The sequence below is a fragment of the Taeniopygia guttata genome, chromosome 6 (assembly GCF_048771995.1).
Source record: "Taeniopygia guttata chromosome 6, bTaeGut7.mat, whole genome shotgun sequence".
Taxonomy (NCBI): domain Eukaryota; kingdom Metazoa; phylum Chordata; class Aves; order Passeriformes; family Estrildidae; genus Taeniopygia; species Taeniopygia guttata.
This window is the reverse complement of record NC_133031.1, coordinates 13149939-13165851: the sequence shown is the minus strand read 5'-3', so window position 1 is coordinate 13165851 and position 15913 is coordinate 13149939. Positions and strand designations below refer to the sequence as shown.

Sequence of the window (15913 nt, the reverse complement as noted above, 5' to 3'; positions counted from 1 at the left end):
CTAAGAAGAAAGGACTAAACTCAGCTTGACACTGATTCCTTCCACATCCTGCATGAAACCACAAAAGCAAATCTATGCAAACTCAAGCAGCCACAGCAATTACCTACTGCTCCCATTGACTTGAATTTGTGCTCTCAAGGCACTTGAGTTTCACAGGGTCTGCTTCAAAGATCATTGTTGGCAGTGGAAAGACTCCCACTGTTGGCCACATTAATATGGGCCATGCCATGCATGTCAGCCACAGGTTTAAACATGCAGTGCAGAAGGACATTAACAGCTTCCCATGACATATATGTCTGCAGCAGTATGTCTGCACTCCTGTGAGCATGCACATGGCATTCTCCTCTGTAAGTACAATGTAAAATTGGGAAACACACAGTGCAACATTCCTCTGTCTCCCAGAAACTGGGATAAATAGTGGCAGCGCGTGGGAATTTGACTGCAGAACAGTGATATTTCCCAATTTTCTTTCCCCACCACATCAACATGAACTAAGGGTTCCTTGCCTGTACAGAAATTTACAGGAATTGTCAGAAAGATTTTTTCAATGAGCTTGGCATTGGCACCGTATTTGAATACAGTTAGGACAGAGACACCAGTGGATGGAACTGCTGCTTGGCAGAAACACCAGGTAGAGCAGTTTGAAAATTCTGAATACAGACATGCTTTGCTGGAGCTCCAAGCTTGGGCTTCTGTTGCTGCTTATTAAATTAAAAAATGGAATGACATAAGCAATAAATGAGGTCTAGGATTTCTAGGAAAGTATTTACTTTCCTAAGAAGATTTTTGAAAAATGGCAAAGGTTCATTCACTCAGCAACATCTTAGAATGTGAACTAGGTGCTTTATTTACAAATGTCTACATAGACTGTATCTAGACACAGACACCATACCAATTATTCTATACCTTTTGCATATTAAACTTCTATGATAGGTCTGAGTTTAGGTTGATGACATCATGGAAGAGTATTCATGTCAATAACATTCATACAATTTGAAGGAGCAAGATTGATTTTGTACAGGCCACACCTGGTACAGAGGAACTTACTGTTTATATTTTATAGGATTTAAAAATAAAGATATAGTGATAATGTGTAAAAAGAGAAAATGTAACCTTTTTTAAAAGGTCTTCTAATAATTTCTATACCTGCTACATAAAAAAATATCATATAGAATAATATATCTTTAATATTACTGGTCCAGAACTCATTGGGTCACCAGGCATAGGTACAGTACCTTTGAGTACACAAATAAGTATACAAAGTTTAGGCAGATCTATATATATATACTTATATATATTTATATATCCTGCAATCAACTACTTGTAAACTAGATAGGAAAAGTACTCTCATTCCTTACCTTCCTTGCTATTTAAAGAGAAAGACCATGTTTAGTTTTTATGGCACTGTCAATGATCATTTAAGAGCCATGCTATATTAAGAACACTTATTTTAATCTTTATTTTCCACACATTTTTCACTTTATTCAAGTCAATGAGAATTCTGTATGTGAAGAACATCAGAGAGGTATGAGTAAGATGTTATTGTCTAAGCCACTGAAACTCACAAATTATTTTTGGAAAAAGTGTAGGTATGCTAGAATGATGATACTAAAGATTAGTGCCAGGTTTTTTATAGACATAATTATTGCAACAAACAGCTTTTTTGCAAATGTAGGCAAATTGGAAATGATGAATCGCAATCATAACATTGCTCTTATTTCTGGTAGTTTCTCAAACAGAAAAGAACAATTTCTATCACCATGTATGACACAAACTACATGGTAAAATAATAGAAGTTTGCTAAATCTTATTTCAATTTTCAAACAGACAGTTGTGGACACAATATTAGACAAATTGCAGGTAGCCAAGCTACTTAAATACTAAAGCTGGTAATTTTTGTTTACAATTATTTTACCTCCTTGAATATGATCATCACTTAAGCTATAAATCTGAACTGATACATGTGTTTCCATCAACTTTTACAACCGAAAAGGAACATATATTTTCAGTGGTAGTAACAGGCAGAATTAAGGGAGGATATTAAGTCCTAAAGTTGTTACACAATTTCTTTGCTATGCAGAAAAAACTTCATTGAACACCCCATTTCCAAATGTGTTTCTTATTAGGCAATTTCATAAAAGAAAAATACTGTATCATTTACTGATACACATTTTGTCCAGATCAGATTAGTTTATCTCTTTCTGTTTTCCAGGTTTAAGGACTTTAAAAACACACAGCTACAGCCCTTTTTTTGGTAGGATTTGCTAAACAACTTTTATTTTTGACAGCACTAGCAAAACTAAGCATCAAAACCCAAGATATTAAGCAGTGCATATAATGTTCAAATTAAGAAACCAGTTACTGTCAAAAGCAGTGGTAACAAATGGGGACTTTATGACAAAAGCCTGATGCTGCCATTGGTGCTCTGTTCTTGTGCACAATGTTTTCAAGGTTTTGAACCTAACTGGTGAACACGGGGTCATCCTCTTTAGAACTGTCCTCAAACTCAGATAACGTAAGGAAAGTGTGTATGTTTCTGTGAATGCTTACCTCTGCTTTTTCTCAAGAAAGCACTTGCTGATTAAACCAGAAGGAACTTGCCTGTGTTAGAAGAAATCCCCAGTTTAACAGAATCATTTTCATATCACCTGTCCCTTAACTAATGTAAACAGAAACGTGCACACACAGCAGAAGGCACTGACAGGCTCTGTTCTGGGATGCCACATGCACGTGTAGTCACACGTGTGCAAGGAGATGAAAAGCACGAGAGAACAGCCTTGAGAAGGCCAGGGGAAGAGTGGGTCTGTATACTTTTTGTGAAGAAACTGAGAAAACCTGGCTTGGTTAGTCCTACAGAGCAAATGCTGAGAGAGGATATGATTGAATGCTGAGAGAGGATATGATTGCAGTCTATTAATACATCCTGAGATAAACACCAGGGAGGGAAAAGAGCTATTTCAGTGGAGGACAATGTTGGCAGGAGAACAAATGACTATAAAGTGACTGTGAGTTACACTCCATCCTAGAAACTGGAAGATTTCTACTTAGGAGAGGACTGAGGTTCTGGAGCAGACTCCCACACCAGCAGTAGCAAAGGTAAAATACTGAAACGCTTCCCAAGTAAAACCTGAACAGTTTTCAAAAGGGGCTGTATGATATGGCTGCCTGTAACCATAAACTGCATGTGATGAGCGAGCAGATGTTTCCCTGTCCTGTGTTCCTTTACTCATTCCTCCCAAACTCACAGCATAGTCACAGAGTATGCCAGTAGGAAGTCTTTCCACTTCCTGGTTCACAGAGAAATTGAAGACTTTACAAATGAAATCTGAAAAAAATTACACAGGATGTGCAATTTAAGTTTGTATCTCCTGGATTTCTGTATGTCTTCAATTTTCACTAACATGTTTAATCCCTAGTGCCTCAAACCATAAAAATACCTATGAAATAAATAATGCATTACTGCTCCAACACTGACACATTCACTTGGGACCATCTGTGTGAGCTGTAGCTTGCACATACTGTTTTCAAGCGACCTGTTGATTTCATTGTTTCACACACAGCATGGCAAAGCACAGTCCACCAGTTTCTCACTCTGCCACATATTTATGTAGTAGCTGGAGTTTCAATCCTCTTAAGTAATGTATGCTATTACATGGTTCTATCTTTACATTCTTCTGTAACATACTAAATAAGGTAGATTAAACACTGAAGTGTATAAACCAGAGTACTTTTGATCTCCCAGCAAATGTCATAGTTTCCTAAAGAAAATTCCTACTCAACCTAGATCAAAATAAGAAGTAAAACTATTTTCAAGTGCCACACCCAAGACTGCAAACATACTTTAATTCCATAGCTTTCATTAGAATTAATGAAAGATATACAGTGAAAGTAATAAAGTTCATCTATGCATAACAGCAAGAGGAATACACTCAAAGCTCATCTGACTTTCATGCTCTCCTTCCTCTGCTGGCAGATGTTTTTCTGCCTGTGTTTTGGTTTATAAATGTCTGACATCCTCAATAGCAAATTAACTGTAGTTAATTTTCATGCAGATTAATTCTGCTGAAAGTCAAACAATAAGAGGCTAAGAGGTTAAAGTCATAACGAAGTGGATGCTGGAAATGTCCAGATCTGTGTTTTTAGAGTATTGGTAGCATTTTAATTTCCTTGGGACTTTACATAGGATGTTGTTGAAATTGTGAAAGTTTAATCCAGCAACACAACTGCATTCACCTGAAACAAGAAAATTAAGAAACCTGGTACACTGTGCTTAGGAGCCTCGGGAAAAAAAAAAAAAAAAAAAAAAAAACAAACTGTAGATTGGCAAGTGCTTTTAGTACACACTGATTTAGATCTCTTTTTGAAGGAAATAAATATTGCCAGCTTTGCCACTACAGAAAAGTTCTAGGAGTCAAAGACCATCACGTTTTGTGAAGTACAGCAAACCTCTCCTGTAGGACAAAAAAGACTTTGCACCCAAAATATCTGGAGCCTGTGTTACTGCAACACTGATTCAAAGTTCTCTTCAATTGTAACGTCTTCTCTTTTAGCATATGTAACTTCTTGTATTAAGTGCCATTGCCAAACTGACTACACAGAGTGCTGCCCGATAGAAAATTACACAGTAGCCATTCTTAAAGTTACCAGAATCTACTTAGCCAAGTGCCTAGATTATTGTCTTCTGTAATACTTACAAGGCAAATAGTGTACTTTGTCCATCGGCATTGTGATAAAGAATAGATTAAAAGAACGCATGGCTAGCTTGGCACTTTGTCAAGATACCTCTTTCTGAAGTATTTCGGTCAAATTCTGTGTTGCCAAATCAAGGACTGAAGAAAATCTTGATGCATATTTTTCCAGAATATTATATATTACTTACCTGGGGGCAGTCTTTGATGTAGTGTCCCTTGTTAAAGCAGAGGTGGCACAGGTAGTTAGGAGGTGGCCTCTTGCTGGGTTTTCTGGCTTCTGAAGAAAGGGATAGGTCAGAGAAATGCTCAGTGAGGGAGCTTAACCCATCCACAATGTTATTAAGAGAGCCATAAGGTGATGCACTCTTGTAGAGACTGCTGCTCAGAGCCTGCAAAAGAAAACAAATAAGTCAGATGCAACACAGTACTGTATTAAGAACTGTTCTGAGGGAGATTTGAATAGGGGATAGATAAAAATAGCAGGAAAAACAAAGTGGTTCTTTTTTTCTTAGGAACACGGCTACACATTTGAGGGAAGCAATATACAGGGTATTAGTAAAGAGGTTTCACAATGGCAGTGCAATGGAGCTGGTCACCCCACTGTTGAGGAAACTATTGAGCTTGCCATGGTTCTTTTAGCCCAACCTTTCCACTAAGCAATGATTGCTTTCTTGTGTTTGACCATAATGCATTCATAGTACAGTTAGATTATGCAGGCAAAAAGCTGAAAGAACAACTCACAAAACAGAACCCTTTTGTGTTCAAAACCACTTACGCAAAGAATACTGAAGTCAGGGAAAGAACACCAAGAAAAATGCAAAGTAACTTCCAATTTCCAATCTGGTTAATCAGACAGTCAACACAGAGTCCCATGTTCAAAAAATAACAAGAAGCATTGAGAACAACATCTGGTTTGGATTTTCTAATGGGGAACCTGCTGTGATTTAAACATTTCCTGATAAACAGTAAATACCTAGGTTTTGTACTTCACCTCAATAGGATCTTCACTCTCAATCTGTAAATCAAAATCAGTAGATCCTAATTTGCTATTCAGTAGTTTTAGAACAGCAGGAAACCCATCAACACCTAAATAGGTATTCTCCCTAATGGAGATAACAAGGATTAATTCACTTTAACCGCTTAAGGTCCAATAGAAACTGCATAGTGGAGTTCAAAAGGAAAATTAAAACACTTAAAAATTAACATCACAATGAATAACTGTAGAAATAGGACCACCTATTGAGTGTCCTTTCCATCCTCACATGATGGGACACATTTCATATGGTGTTTCCACCTTAGGTCTTTAATGCTATGCTCATGTAATTCTCCTGCCATCAGAGAATTACTGCTGCCTTATGGGAAAGTGAGGTAAGAAGAGGTCCAATCTGTGACTCTGTGCTTTAATTCTACTGAATTCAAATATTTCAATGGAGTCTTTATATGTGTTTTCATATGTTTATTCGTGTTATATATATTTTGAAGACATGCACTGAAATTGATTTAGAGTTTGTGAAATTAATCTGAAATTGAAATTAATTAATTTCTGAGATATCAAACATTCAGGGTGCCTGCATAGCGAGTGTTTTTTGGGTGACAGCTGCATATGAAAAAAGTCATATTAAAGCTCTGTCACAAATACCTGGGTGAGCCCCAACTACCCTTGAATTCCATCCCTCCACAAATGGTGTACACTATACAGAAAAATTCAGCCTAGTAATCTGCTTCACCCACTTGCACTGCAGTCAAACATAACATGCTGAACTCCACTGACCCCTCTTCCAAAGCTGAAGCTGGTGCACAGCAGCAGGATCAATTCAAGAGGTCCCAGAGTGGAATCTGATCTCACATGGGACTTCACATGTGCCCTGGAACTAAAACATCCTGTGTAGCATAGTTCTGTGCTGTGCAAGATGAAGTGGCTGAGAGGAGACTCAGCCACCTTGTTTCAGGGGTTAAAGCCACAGATTTTAAAAAGAAAAGGTATTTTAAAAATTAATAAAAATATTTTAGCTGCTTTAGCCATCAAGCAACCAAAGATACCTCCAATGGTCACTGGAATTTACTTCTAAGATTTATTGGATGCTATTGGAATGAGAAATTCTTGGCATCAAATTTTGAAAAGGAAAGGGAAGTGCTGTGGATGCCAAAATAGTATTAATTAAGGGTCTTCAAGAAGCTCTTGTCTCCCTAGGAGCTACTTTCTCTTATATACTCTTGGAAAAATATAAAATCTTTCTTTTTAAGAGATCCTCTTGTCAAGAGATTCTTAAAGTACTTCACCTGCATTACACCCATTAGTAACTTTGCAAATTCTTTATTATCTGATTTTATAGAAGGGTGAAAGTATGGGCACAGAATGTCTGAAGTTGCAAATTCTTTACCTATTGCCAAAATCCGGATTATCTTCTGGGGATGCAGAATAACTCCTGCCCATCAGAAGGTTGTTATTTTTTTCTCCAGGGCCAACTCAGTAACAAACCAAAACCTATCTATCTGCTGCCTACAGTGGCTTTCAATTGGACATATGACATGCAATGATAAGTGTTTTCTTTGCTACACATCCTTTACACTGAGCTATTGCCCTCATTAAAAGGGAGCAATTTGGAACCACAGCTGGGTATTATGTAACTCACTCCTCCACCAACCCTTCCTGGCATGTTTCAGGTCAATACTGAAAAACAAGGTGCCTCACTCTGGCAGCAAACCTTCACAAAGTTTTGCTTCAACTGTGGCAGCCAGAAGCTGTGCCAAGGCTGGGATCCCATCGGACTATGGGCTGCACTGGCACTAAATCATCCCCTTAGCAGCCACCAGTGGTTCTGTGGCCAAAGAGTGGCACACTGCTCTAGAAGTGGTCACCTGGCTCAGCTGGCAGGGCACTCGTGCAATGCATGCCACAGCTGGACATGGCAAAACATTCAGTCCACACACGGCACCGTGAAACACTGCCCTATAATCATCTTGAGGCCCAGTTAAAAAAGGAAGAAACAAATATAACATCCCAGAACATGATAGTAAAGGAGAAGATGGACATTGCTGATGACACTGGTACTTTAAAGAATAATGCATTCATTTGGAAAATGCCTAGACAACCCCAAGATCCTGCCCATCCCTCTGGGTATAGTCAGGTGAACCAACTCAGCAGTTCCTGCCCATCTAACCTGGAAAGTGGCCTTGAATCTGTTTGACTCCAAGTCAATGTGAAAAACACATCACTCTGGCACTTGAAAGTTGCTATAAAGAGCACCAGCACAAATGGTGCTACATCCTGTTTCTAGCTCTGGAAATCTCTAGTTCTTCAGAATGAGATGAGGAAAGAAACCATTCCCAAAAGCCAAGTTATATAATAAGGGCTGTAATGGGAAAGCTCCTCCTGGCCCCTGGAATCAAATAGTGAAAGCTTAGGACTTGTAACAAATGTGATGAAATGGTGATTGACTCCATTTTGTCATTGTAAAAGACGAGGGGTGAATGAATATTGCTGAGATACATAAAACAGTTTTGGTTTGGTTTCTTTTCTTTCTTTCTGGGGCACTCAATTGAGCAGAACGGCAATTCAGCCCTTACTAAGTATTTGCACTGCTACAAAGAAGATTTTTAAGAAGGGTTTTGAATAAAAATTTTGAATTAGCTTGACACCAAAAGGGGATGTCTGGGGGAGAGGGTGATTAGAGTGCCAGGGAGAGTGCTGATGGCCCCAGACATAAAACAGAGATGAAGAAACGAATGCATTCTGACTCACTCTGGTCTCAAGTGTATTAGTACTCATCTAGGAGGTGGCAGGGAGTTTGCTCCTCTCATGAATTCCATCAAAAGCAATGACTTGCTCTGTGTTCACATTGCAACACTAGTGAAGCCAACCTATTTCTTTAAATGGTAGACAATAGTACCTCTCAAACAGCCTCGTTTTGAGCTTGAACAGGCGAGACAGGATTTGGCAGTGAAAGGGTTAGTGCTCTGAAGGTGCCTGAAAGACCACACTGCATGTCCTAATTACAAGGCTCATCAGCCCAGCTGCAATGAATTCAGGATTTCCTTATCTTGCCATACTGGGGGGATGGGGAACCTGGTGGTAAAACTTAGAAACTGCCTTGGTGGGAGGTTTGAGCTGATAATGTAAGTTTGTCTATTTGTTTGTTTCTTCCTTCCTATGAAATTTGTTGATTTAATTGAGTATGAGCCAAACTGAAAATCTTGTATTGTATTTTCCAAAAGTAACCTCACTGCTGAGTAGACCTTTAAACTGTATCTATTGGTGGTGTTGGGAAGCAAGGTTCCCTTTGTTATTTGTTTGCTCAGTGTTTCCAGTTAAAGGGCACACAATCTGTAAGGTTGCAGTGTGGTCCTTTGTGAAAGTCAGCTATTGTCTTCTATAGCTTCCTCACTCTGATTTCCAGTTGGGTAACAGACGTGAGTGACTCAAGAGTTCCAGTACCTAATTCACCTCACAGATACTGCTAGTTACATGAATGATTGGCTAATGCTCTTGATTCCCTTGGCTGGGTCCCTGCCTTTCAGAAACATCTTTTGGGATTGATGTGCCGAGAGGTAGAAAAGGAAACCCTGAAACCCTGGCTTTTTCTCTTCAGTTTCTTTTTTAGCAATGGTATAATGTTGAGAAGAAAGACAACTGTTGTGAATATGCAATGAATATTAAAAGATAAATAAGGGGTAAGTCTTATTTTCCAAATTTCCCATTGGTATGTATAGCTACTGTTTTACCTATAAAGGTATGTTTTTAAAGGGACTGGAAAGCACAGAGAACACTAGAGTACCTCAATTATGACATTTATGTCTGAGCATCTACCATACCAGCTTGTATTAATAAGCAATAGCAACTTGTTCATGTGGGAATGGTATCTTCTTATTAGGCATGGACTGGAAAACTAGTGGTAAATCTGGAAAAAACAGTTTCTGCCCCAAGTTCAGTTTGTGGTTGCTGGACCTTTAAGGCAGTGATCAAGATGAATATATCCACCATTACATAAAGCTAGAATGACTTCTGCTGGTTGATGGGTGCTGTATCTGGCCAGTGCATCTGTCTGTTGCTCTAGAAGTTAGTATGATTTGTGCTTATGGCTCTCTCCACAATTGTAGTAATTGCACATACTGAAGTTAGGACCTGCAGCACTTCAATGGTCCTACAATCTAGTCCAGTCATCAACCCTTCCACAACATGAAATAGTCTATAACTGAAAAGCAAAGAGCAAAGAATTTTTGATGACTTATTTTTGCTGCTAACCTAATAAAGCTAACACAAATAAAGCAGTCTTAATGGACAAAGTTTAAGTCAGCAAATGCCATGGCTGTTTGTAGGAAAAGGGAGTTGGATTGCCCTGTCATCAGTATGGAAAAAGTAAGGTTTTCATACACTGTAAATTGTAAATATTTTCCAGCCTGTATGACAGTAACCAGACTAGCCATGCTAATCATTAGCCCTGCACCATAATATCAAAAGGTGCTAAAGTTATCAGCTTGGATTTTCACAAAGATAAGAACTGAGTGGTCCCTGTGCTGTGTCATGGATATAACAGTAGGATAGACAAGCCACTGCCCTCATTGCTACTTTCATGTTGGAGGAGAGGGAAGTCTGAGCTACCCAAACAGTAATTCAGTGTCTTGTATGTGTGATATACAAAACTTAACCCCAGGGCCTATAGCTGTCTTATTTCCTAGTGTCCTAAGGCTTGCTTTTGATGTGGGCTTTAACCACAGGGCTATGCAATAGGTGTGAAAGCACAAGAGTTGCACCAGAAGACAACCATGTTTGGAGAAGAGCACCTCAAATATTTGACTTCTCTGTGCTTCAGCTCTTCATAAGTGGTTAAAACAGTTCCCTGTTTTTGTCCCCAAAGAAAACATCCAATGCAGAATCACAGAATAGAATAATGGAATTGTTTAGATTGGAAAAGACCTTTAAGATCATCATCAATTTGGCCAACCCCAAAGCCTTCTGAAAACAGAGGGATTAAATAAAAACACTGTAATAAATATAGTTGTATTAATTTGAGCCAGAAGAAATAGAGACATTTAATTACCAAGGCTGAACTGGAAAACCTCAAAAACTGCTCCTGTATGGCTTGTGTCTACTTTAGCTCCTCTGATAAATTGGATACTTTTACAAAAAAACAGTTGAAGAGTTTGTTCAGTAACATTTTATCACTGGAAAACTGAAAACCAAGCTCATCACTCAGTAAGGAAAATGTTTGCCTGGAGCAAGAAAAAAAGACTCAGGTTTCTGTTTTCTTCTGAAGTCAACTTTTAAGTCAGCTGTCAAAAAAATCTGGTCTTTGGCCTGACTTTTAGTAACATCTGAATTACTCAAGTTCTCATATAAAACCACAGATAAATGTAGATTAGCCAAGCAAACTTTAATGCATTCCTGGCTAGTTAGACTAGCCAAGTATACCTTAAATCATCTTACTTCTGCAGGAGGTTTTAGACAAATACATGTTTATGTTAAACTGCTAACACTAATGTCTGCTTCTAAATATTTTCAGATAGATGGCACTAGGCCTTTCCTTCTGCAGAAACAGTATCTTTAGGAGACAGCTATAAATGCAGTGTGACCTGCCAGTGGCTGTGGAGTGAGTCATTGAAGGGCAATAAATCTTCAATCCAGCATATAGATCTCTCTAATCTAGTTATTCCAAATCTGACAGCTCAGCTGGCTGTGGCTTCTCAGGTTGTAATTGCTGAGACTCTGCAGAACAGCAAGTGGGTGTAACACACTCCTCTGAGCATGACTGGAGTGTCCCTTCAATCTCAGCAAGGCTGGAGGGCAACACACACCACCACCTCGCCTTCCTTTGGATCTGCTGGACTTTAACACTTGGATCCAAAGCTTTCAATGAGTTTCTCAGGTCTTAAAAGAATCCTGCTCCCTCTCTCCTATACAGTGGTAAAATGCTGACAGTTCAGGAATTGTTCAGTCACATCTCCGGGCTTGCTGGAGCTCAGGTAGGCCTTTTGGCTTTCTGCTAGTAGTGTGATCCTCCTTATTTCAGCCTCAGAGAAGGGTTTGCTGCGGATATCAGCGAGGACACTCATTTTTTGCAATGTACAGGGACCTCACAAAAGGCCTTTAAAGACAGACGTGGGAGAGGACCTAGATTTGCTCTGGTCAGAGGCATGCAGTCTTGAAGGAACTTTCTAAATCTTCCACCAAGTTCTGCAGGGTTCCTTTTCATCTGCTGAATGCCCAACAATTGCCCACTTATGTTCCAGAGAAGCTCTACCACATGAGTACTCACTTAGGGACAAGGGAGACCATTCATGTGGCAAACTGCTTTAACACATCCCCCAGGAACTCTGGATTCTGTCCCCTGCCTGCCTGGCCACCAACCTCCCTGAGCTGTGGGGAGAGGCCATGGGGAGCCCCTGCCCAGAAACAAGTCCTTTTGGTCGAGACAGGGGTCTCCAGTGAGGAGAAGGTCATGAAGGCTGTACAGCATGAAGTGAGGGGAGAAACGGATGGACATGTTTTGATCCCTGCACTTTCTGTTAACATCTCTGCTTCCTGCAGGAAATCTTGTCTCAATCTGACCTGCAGTCTGAAAAACAAGAGTCGAGTTTCCTCTCATTTGGTAGGTCTTTTGACACTCCGAATGCAAGAAAAATAACACCCGGAAATAGATATGTGCCTGTTCAAGACACACTTAGGAAAGCATTCACCTCCTGTGCAGCTCTTGCATGATAAAAGGGTTTGCTAAGAAATGTCCATTTTGGGTTAAACAGAACTCTAAGTCTGAGACAGTTTTGTTTATATCATTTACATCCAGTAATGCCTTCTTGGCACAGAAACTTCTGCGATGGCTGCCAAAGTTTAGAAGAGGCAAAGCTAAGGTCGCTGTCAGAGGTAGAAACAATACATCATCTGCCCGGAGCGGGCCCCTCGCAATGCGCCTGGGGCCTCCGCTCCTGAGCTCATGGGAAGACAAAAACTTCTATTAAATTGAATTTAGTGAGGAAAATAAATTATTTCTATTATTAAATGACAGGCTGGAATGTCATTTTGCGACTCCGGCTTTTAGATAGTTTTATCTACGTTCAAAGTTACCCTCCTAATCAACTGTGATACAGCACAGCTTGAATTGTGATCTCCGCAAGCAAACCTAAAACATCCCAATCTGCTTCAGATAAATTATGAAATAACAACTGAGAAATCTGGTTTCAAAGTAGATTTGAGGTTTTTTTTCCTTCCTATGTTGTGACTGTTAGAGGAATGATTCTATTATTCTACTAATTTCAGTTGCAATGTATGTTAGACAAAGATGGTTATATAAGAATACCTCTGTATTTCAAGGATCACTGATGTTCAAACCCTCTTAAAAACTCTTGCTAGTTCTCTATTTTCAGGGTGCAATGACTGTACAATAGATCATTTGCTTTCCTTCCAACCACAAGTATCCACAGCCCTAATGACTATTTACAAAATAGTTGCCTAGCAGACTCCCTTAGTGTGAGGAAATACAGATTGCAACTCCCCTGCAAAGATTACTGAGATACCTGGAACTCCTAGAAGGAAATCTGTGAGACCAAGCTGATCCCCAAGCTGATGCAAGTGTTTGCTTGGTTGGCATTTAGCTAAATGAGCTGTAAATACAGATTTCCAAGTACCCACAATCCTTCTATGTAGGGTATTGCACTTGTGTTCATTGAAAAGGGACACCAAATCCTGCCACATGCAGGGAGTAGGTGTGGGTGGCCAGTTAATACAGCAGGAATTTATCTTTGCTTTGCATATGAGCTCAAGTCATGGGTCATGAGGGCACCTGCTAATGTTTAAACTAAATTTGTTGAAACACAAAATGTACTTCTTAAGAAACAGGTTTGGAAGACCAGGCAGCAGTTGTCCCATCAGCAGCAGTTAAAAGAGCTAACAAAAAGGGTATACGTGAGGTTCCTTAAAACTCCTCTTAGTTAAAGTATTGGATTTGTTACTAGTTGCTTACACCAAAACATAGGACAGAAAGTAAGGGGCTAGGCCTGTGATATGTTAAAATTTAAAACCCACCAAAACTCCCCACAGCTATGGGAAAGGGACAGGGAGAAAGGACTGGTAACCCTGCATTTATTCTGCTTTCCTCAAGTGAATCTGTCTACAATTTCAGATTCTACTTTTAGCAGATCACAAATCATTTGCTATGGTTCTGAGAATAAGAACCAATCTGCAGGAAAAATGAAGTGATCCAAGCTTTTACACTTAGGAAATACTGTCTGTCTGAATTATGTCAGCATTACTGTAAGATTTGAATGCTTTGTAAAAGTTAATTAGTTGCTTTGATCTATTGTAATCACTCTGGAATCCACGCAGAACCTAAGTAAACCATGAGAAAAATACTTATATTCTCTCCATTTAATTTAGTAATTTTATTGTGGCTTTCTAAAAGAGGAAGAGCAATTCCAGAGGCTAGCAAAATAGGCATCAGGCCATTGCCAATTTTTCTGGAGAAGACAAACTGGGGAGAGGTATGGGTTGGTATGGGTATTAATTGTGACATTTCATTAATCTGTTCAGAAAATGCAAGGTTATACCCAGTACTACTTTTCAGGTAGCATTTTTATGTATGCATCTAATTTGGGTAAGAGGATACAGTCACTTTTGTTTCTATGCAAATAGATACTATCAGAATTGTATGATCTGGCTTTGTAATATCTGTGCCTGCACCTTTTGGCAACTGCACTGTGTCATTATTTTTCATGCTTCTTAAAGCAGCATGGAAAAGATTCTCTGCTCTTAGATTTAAATTTTACTTAAATTGTGTTTCAAAGTCCTTTTATAGTGAACTTAAATTCTGAGCTAGAAAAATTTCCTTGGCATTAATCCTCACCTAGCATCTGTCAGTAAAACGCAATCTTTTCTTCTAGCTGTCCATTACCAAACTAACAGGACCATCTCTACAAGTTATCTATCTTGTACAAGTACACAAAATGCCCCAAACATAACCAAAAAGGCCTGGGTGGGGGGGAAGAGTGGGATTGGCTTTGGGATAAAAGCAGTTTACTACACAGTCTTGGTTATCTAATTCATTCCATACACTTCATAAGTTAATATATTGGTTCAAGTCAGACTCGGTTGTCTGATCATTTGTGCAGTTCACTGGAGAAGGATCTTCCTTTTCTCTTCTGAATAACTGAGTCTGTGTCTGCAGAGCAAAAGAGGAGTGGATGAAAAATCATTACCCAACACACAGTTACATCACCCCTTTGTTTGGGTGCTTTGGCATGGAAGACACTGTAAACGCATAAAATAACTGTAAATGAAAGCTCTGTGTATAAAATATAATTGTAACAAGAATTCTACATCCTTTTGCCTCCAATTATAGGTTGGTGTGTTTTTCTTTTCTATATACTGCCTGACAGGTTTTTTCCAAGATGTGAATGTATTTGTGAGGCAGAAAAAGCATGCCAGTGCTTCTCTCAATGAGGAGTTTGCATAGATACAAAATCCCGAGCAATTTAAAAGAATTGACAATGATTTTCAGCTAATCAGGAATAATAAATATAACTGGTCTCTCTTCCATTTCTTGATTTTATTTTTCTTTTCAAGCTATCAAAAAGAAATCAATAGTAAAGCAGAAAGTGCATATTCCTCTTCTTGAAGACTTGAGTTACTTTCAGCGATTAATATGTTAGTTCTTGCCAGCTTTCCAAGCATGGTTCTGATTGTGATGTGAAAGCAAGTAGCTGCAGATTGCTATGGTGGATAATACTTTCTCTGTAAATAACCTAAACCCCAGGTGTAAGTCATGTTTGAATTAGTTAAAGTTGGAGGTAGGGCAGGTGTGCTGCAGAGCTACAGCAGCATTTGCTGGGGGCAGGGGCAGTTTGTGGGTAAGGATGCAACACAAAAGGCTCTGGATGTTGGAGTAAATTCAACACATTTTCTTCTAACTTCTGGGAACTTTCTGCTGTTCTTAGGTAAGGAAGCCAGAGTAAAAGCAATGTAATTGTATTTAGAACACTTTCTTTGGTGAACCAAACTTGGCTCTTGTGCATTTCTTCCTGCAATTAGAATTAGGTAATTCATCCTAAGTGTTAAGAGTAAGGAGAGTATCTGCTACACGCAGTACTACATACAGCCCACTTAGAAAAACACACACAAACAAAACACTTAATCCTAAAGCCATACCAAGGTGATACAAATAGAAGAGTGTAATTTGGATAATAATTTGAGTTTCACACTTTTTATACAAGATATAGATCTTATTTTCTGACTC

The 15913-nt window shown here is 39.0% G+C and overlaps 1 protein-coding gene across 2 annotated transcripts in view; it reads right to left on the bottom strand.

Annotated features, from left to right (window-relative positions):
• The window catches only part of ZCCHC24 (zinc finger CCHC-type containing 24), a 103830-nt gene that overhangs the window by 82160 nt on the left and 5757 nt on the right, over positions 1-15913 (bottom strand). For both annotated transcript variants that reach the window (XM_072931000.1, XM_030275902.4), the window contains exon 2: positions 4880-5080. In XM_072931000.1, coding sequence (XP_072787101.1) covers positions 4880-5080 — 201 coding nt within the window. The remainder of the gene's footprint in view (positions 1-4879; positions 5081-15913) is intronic.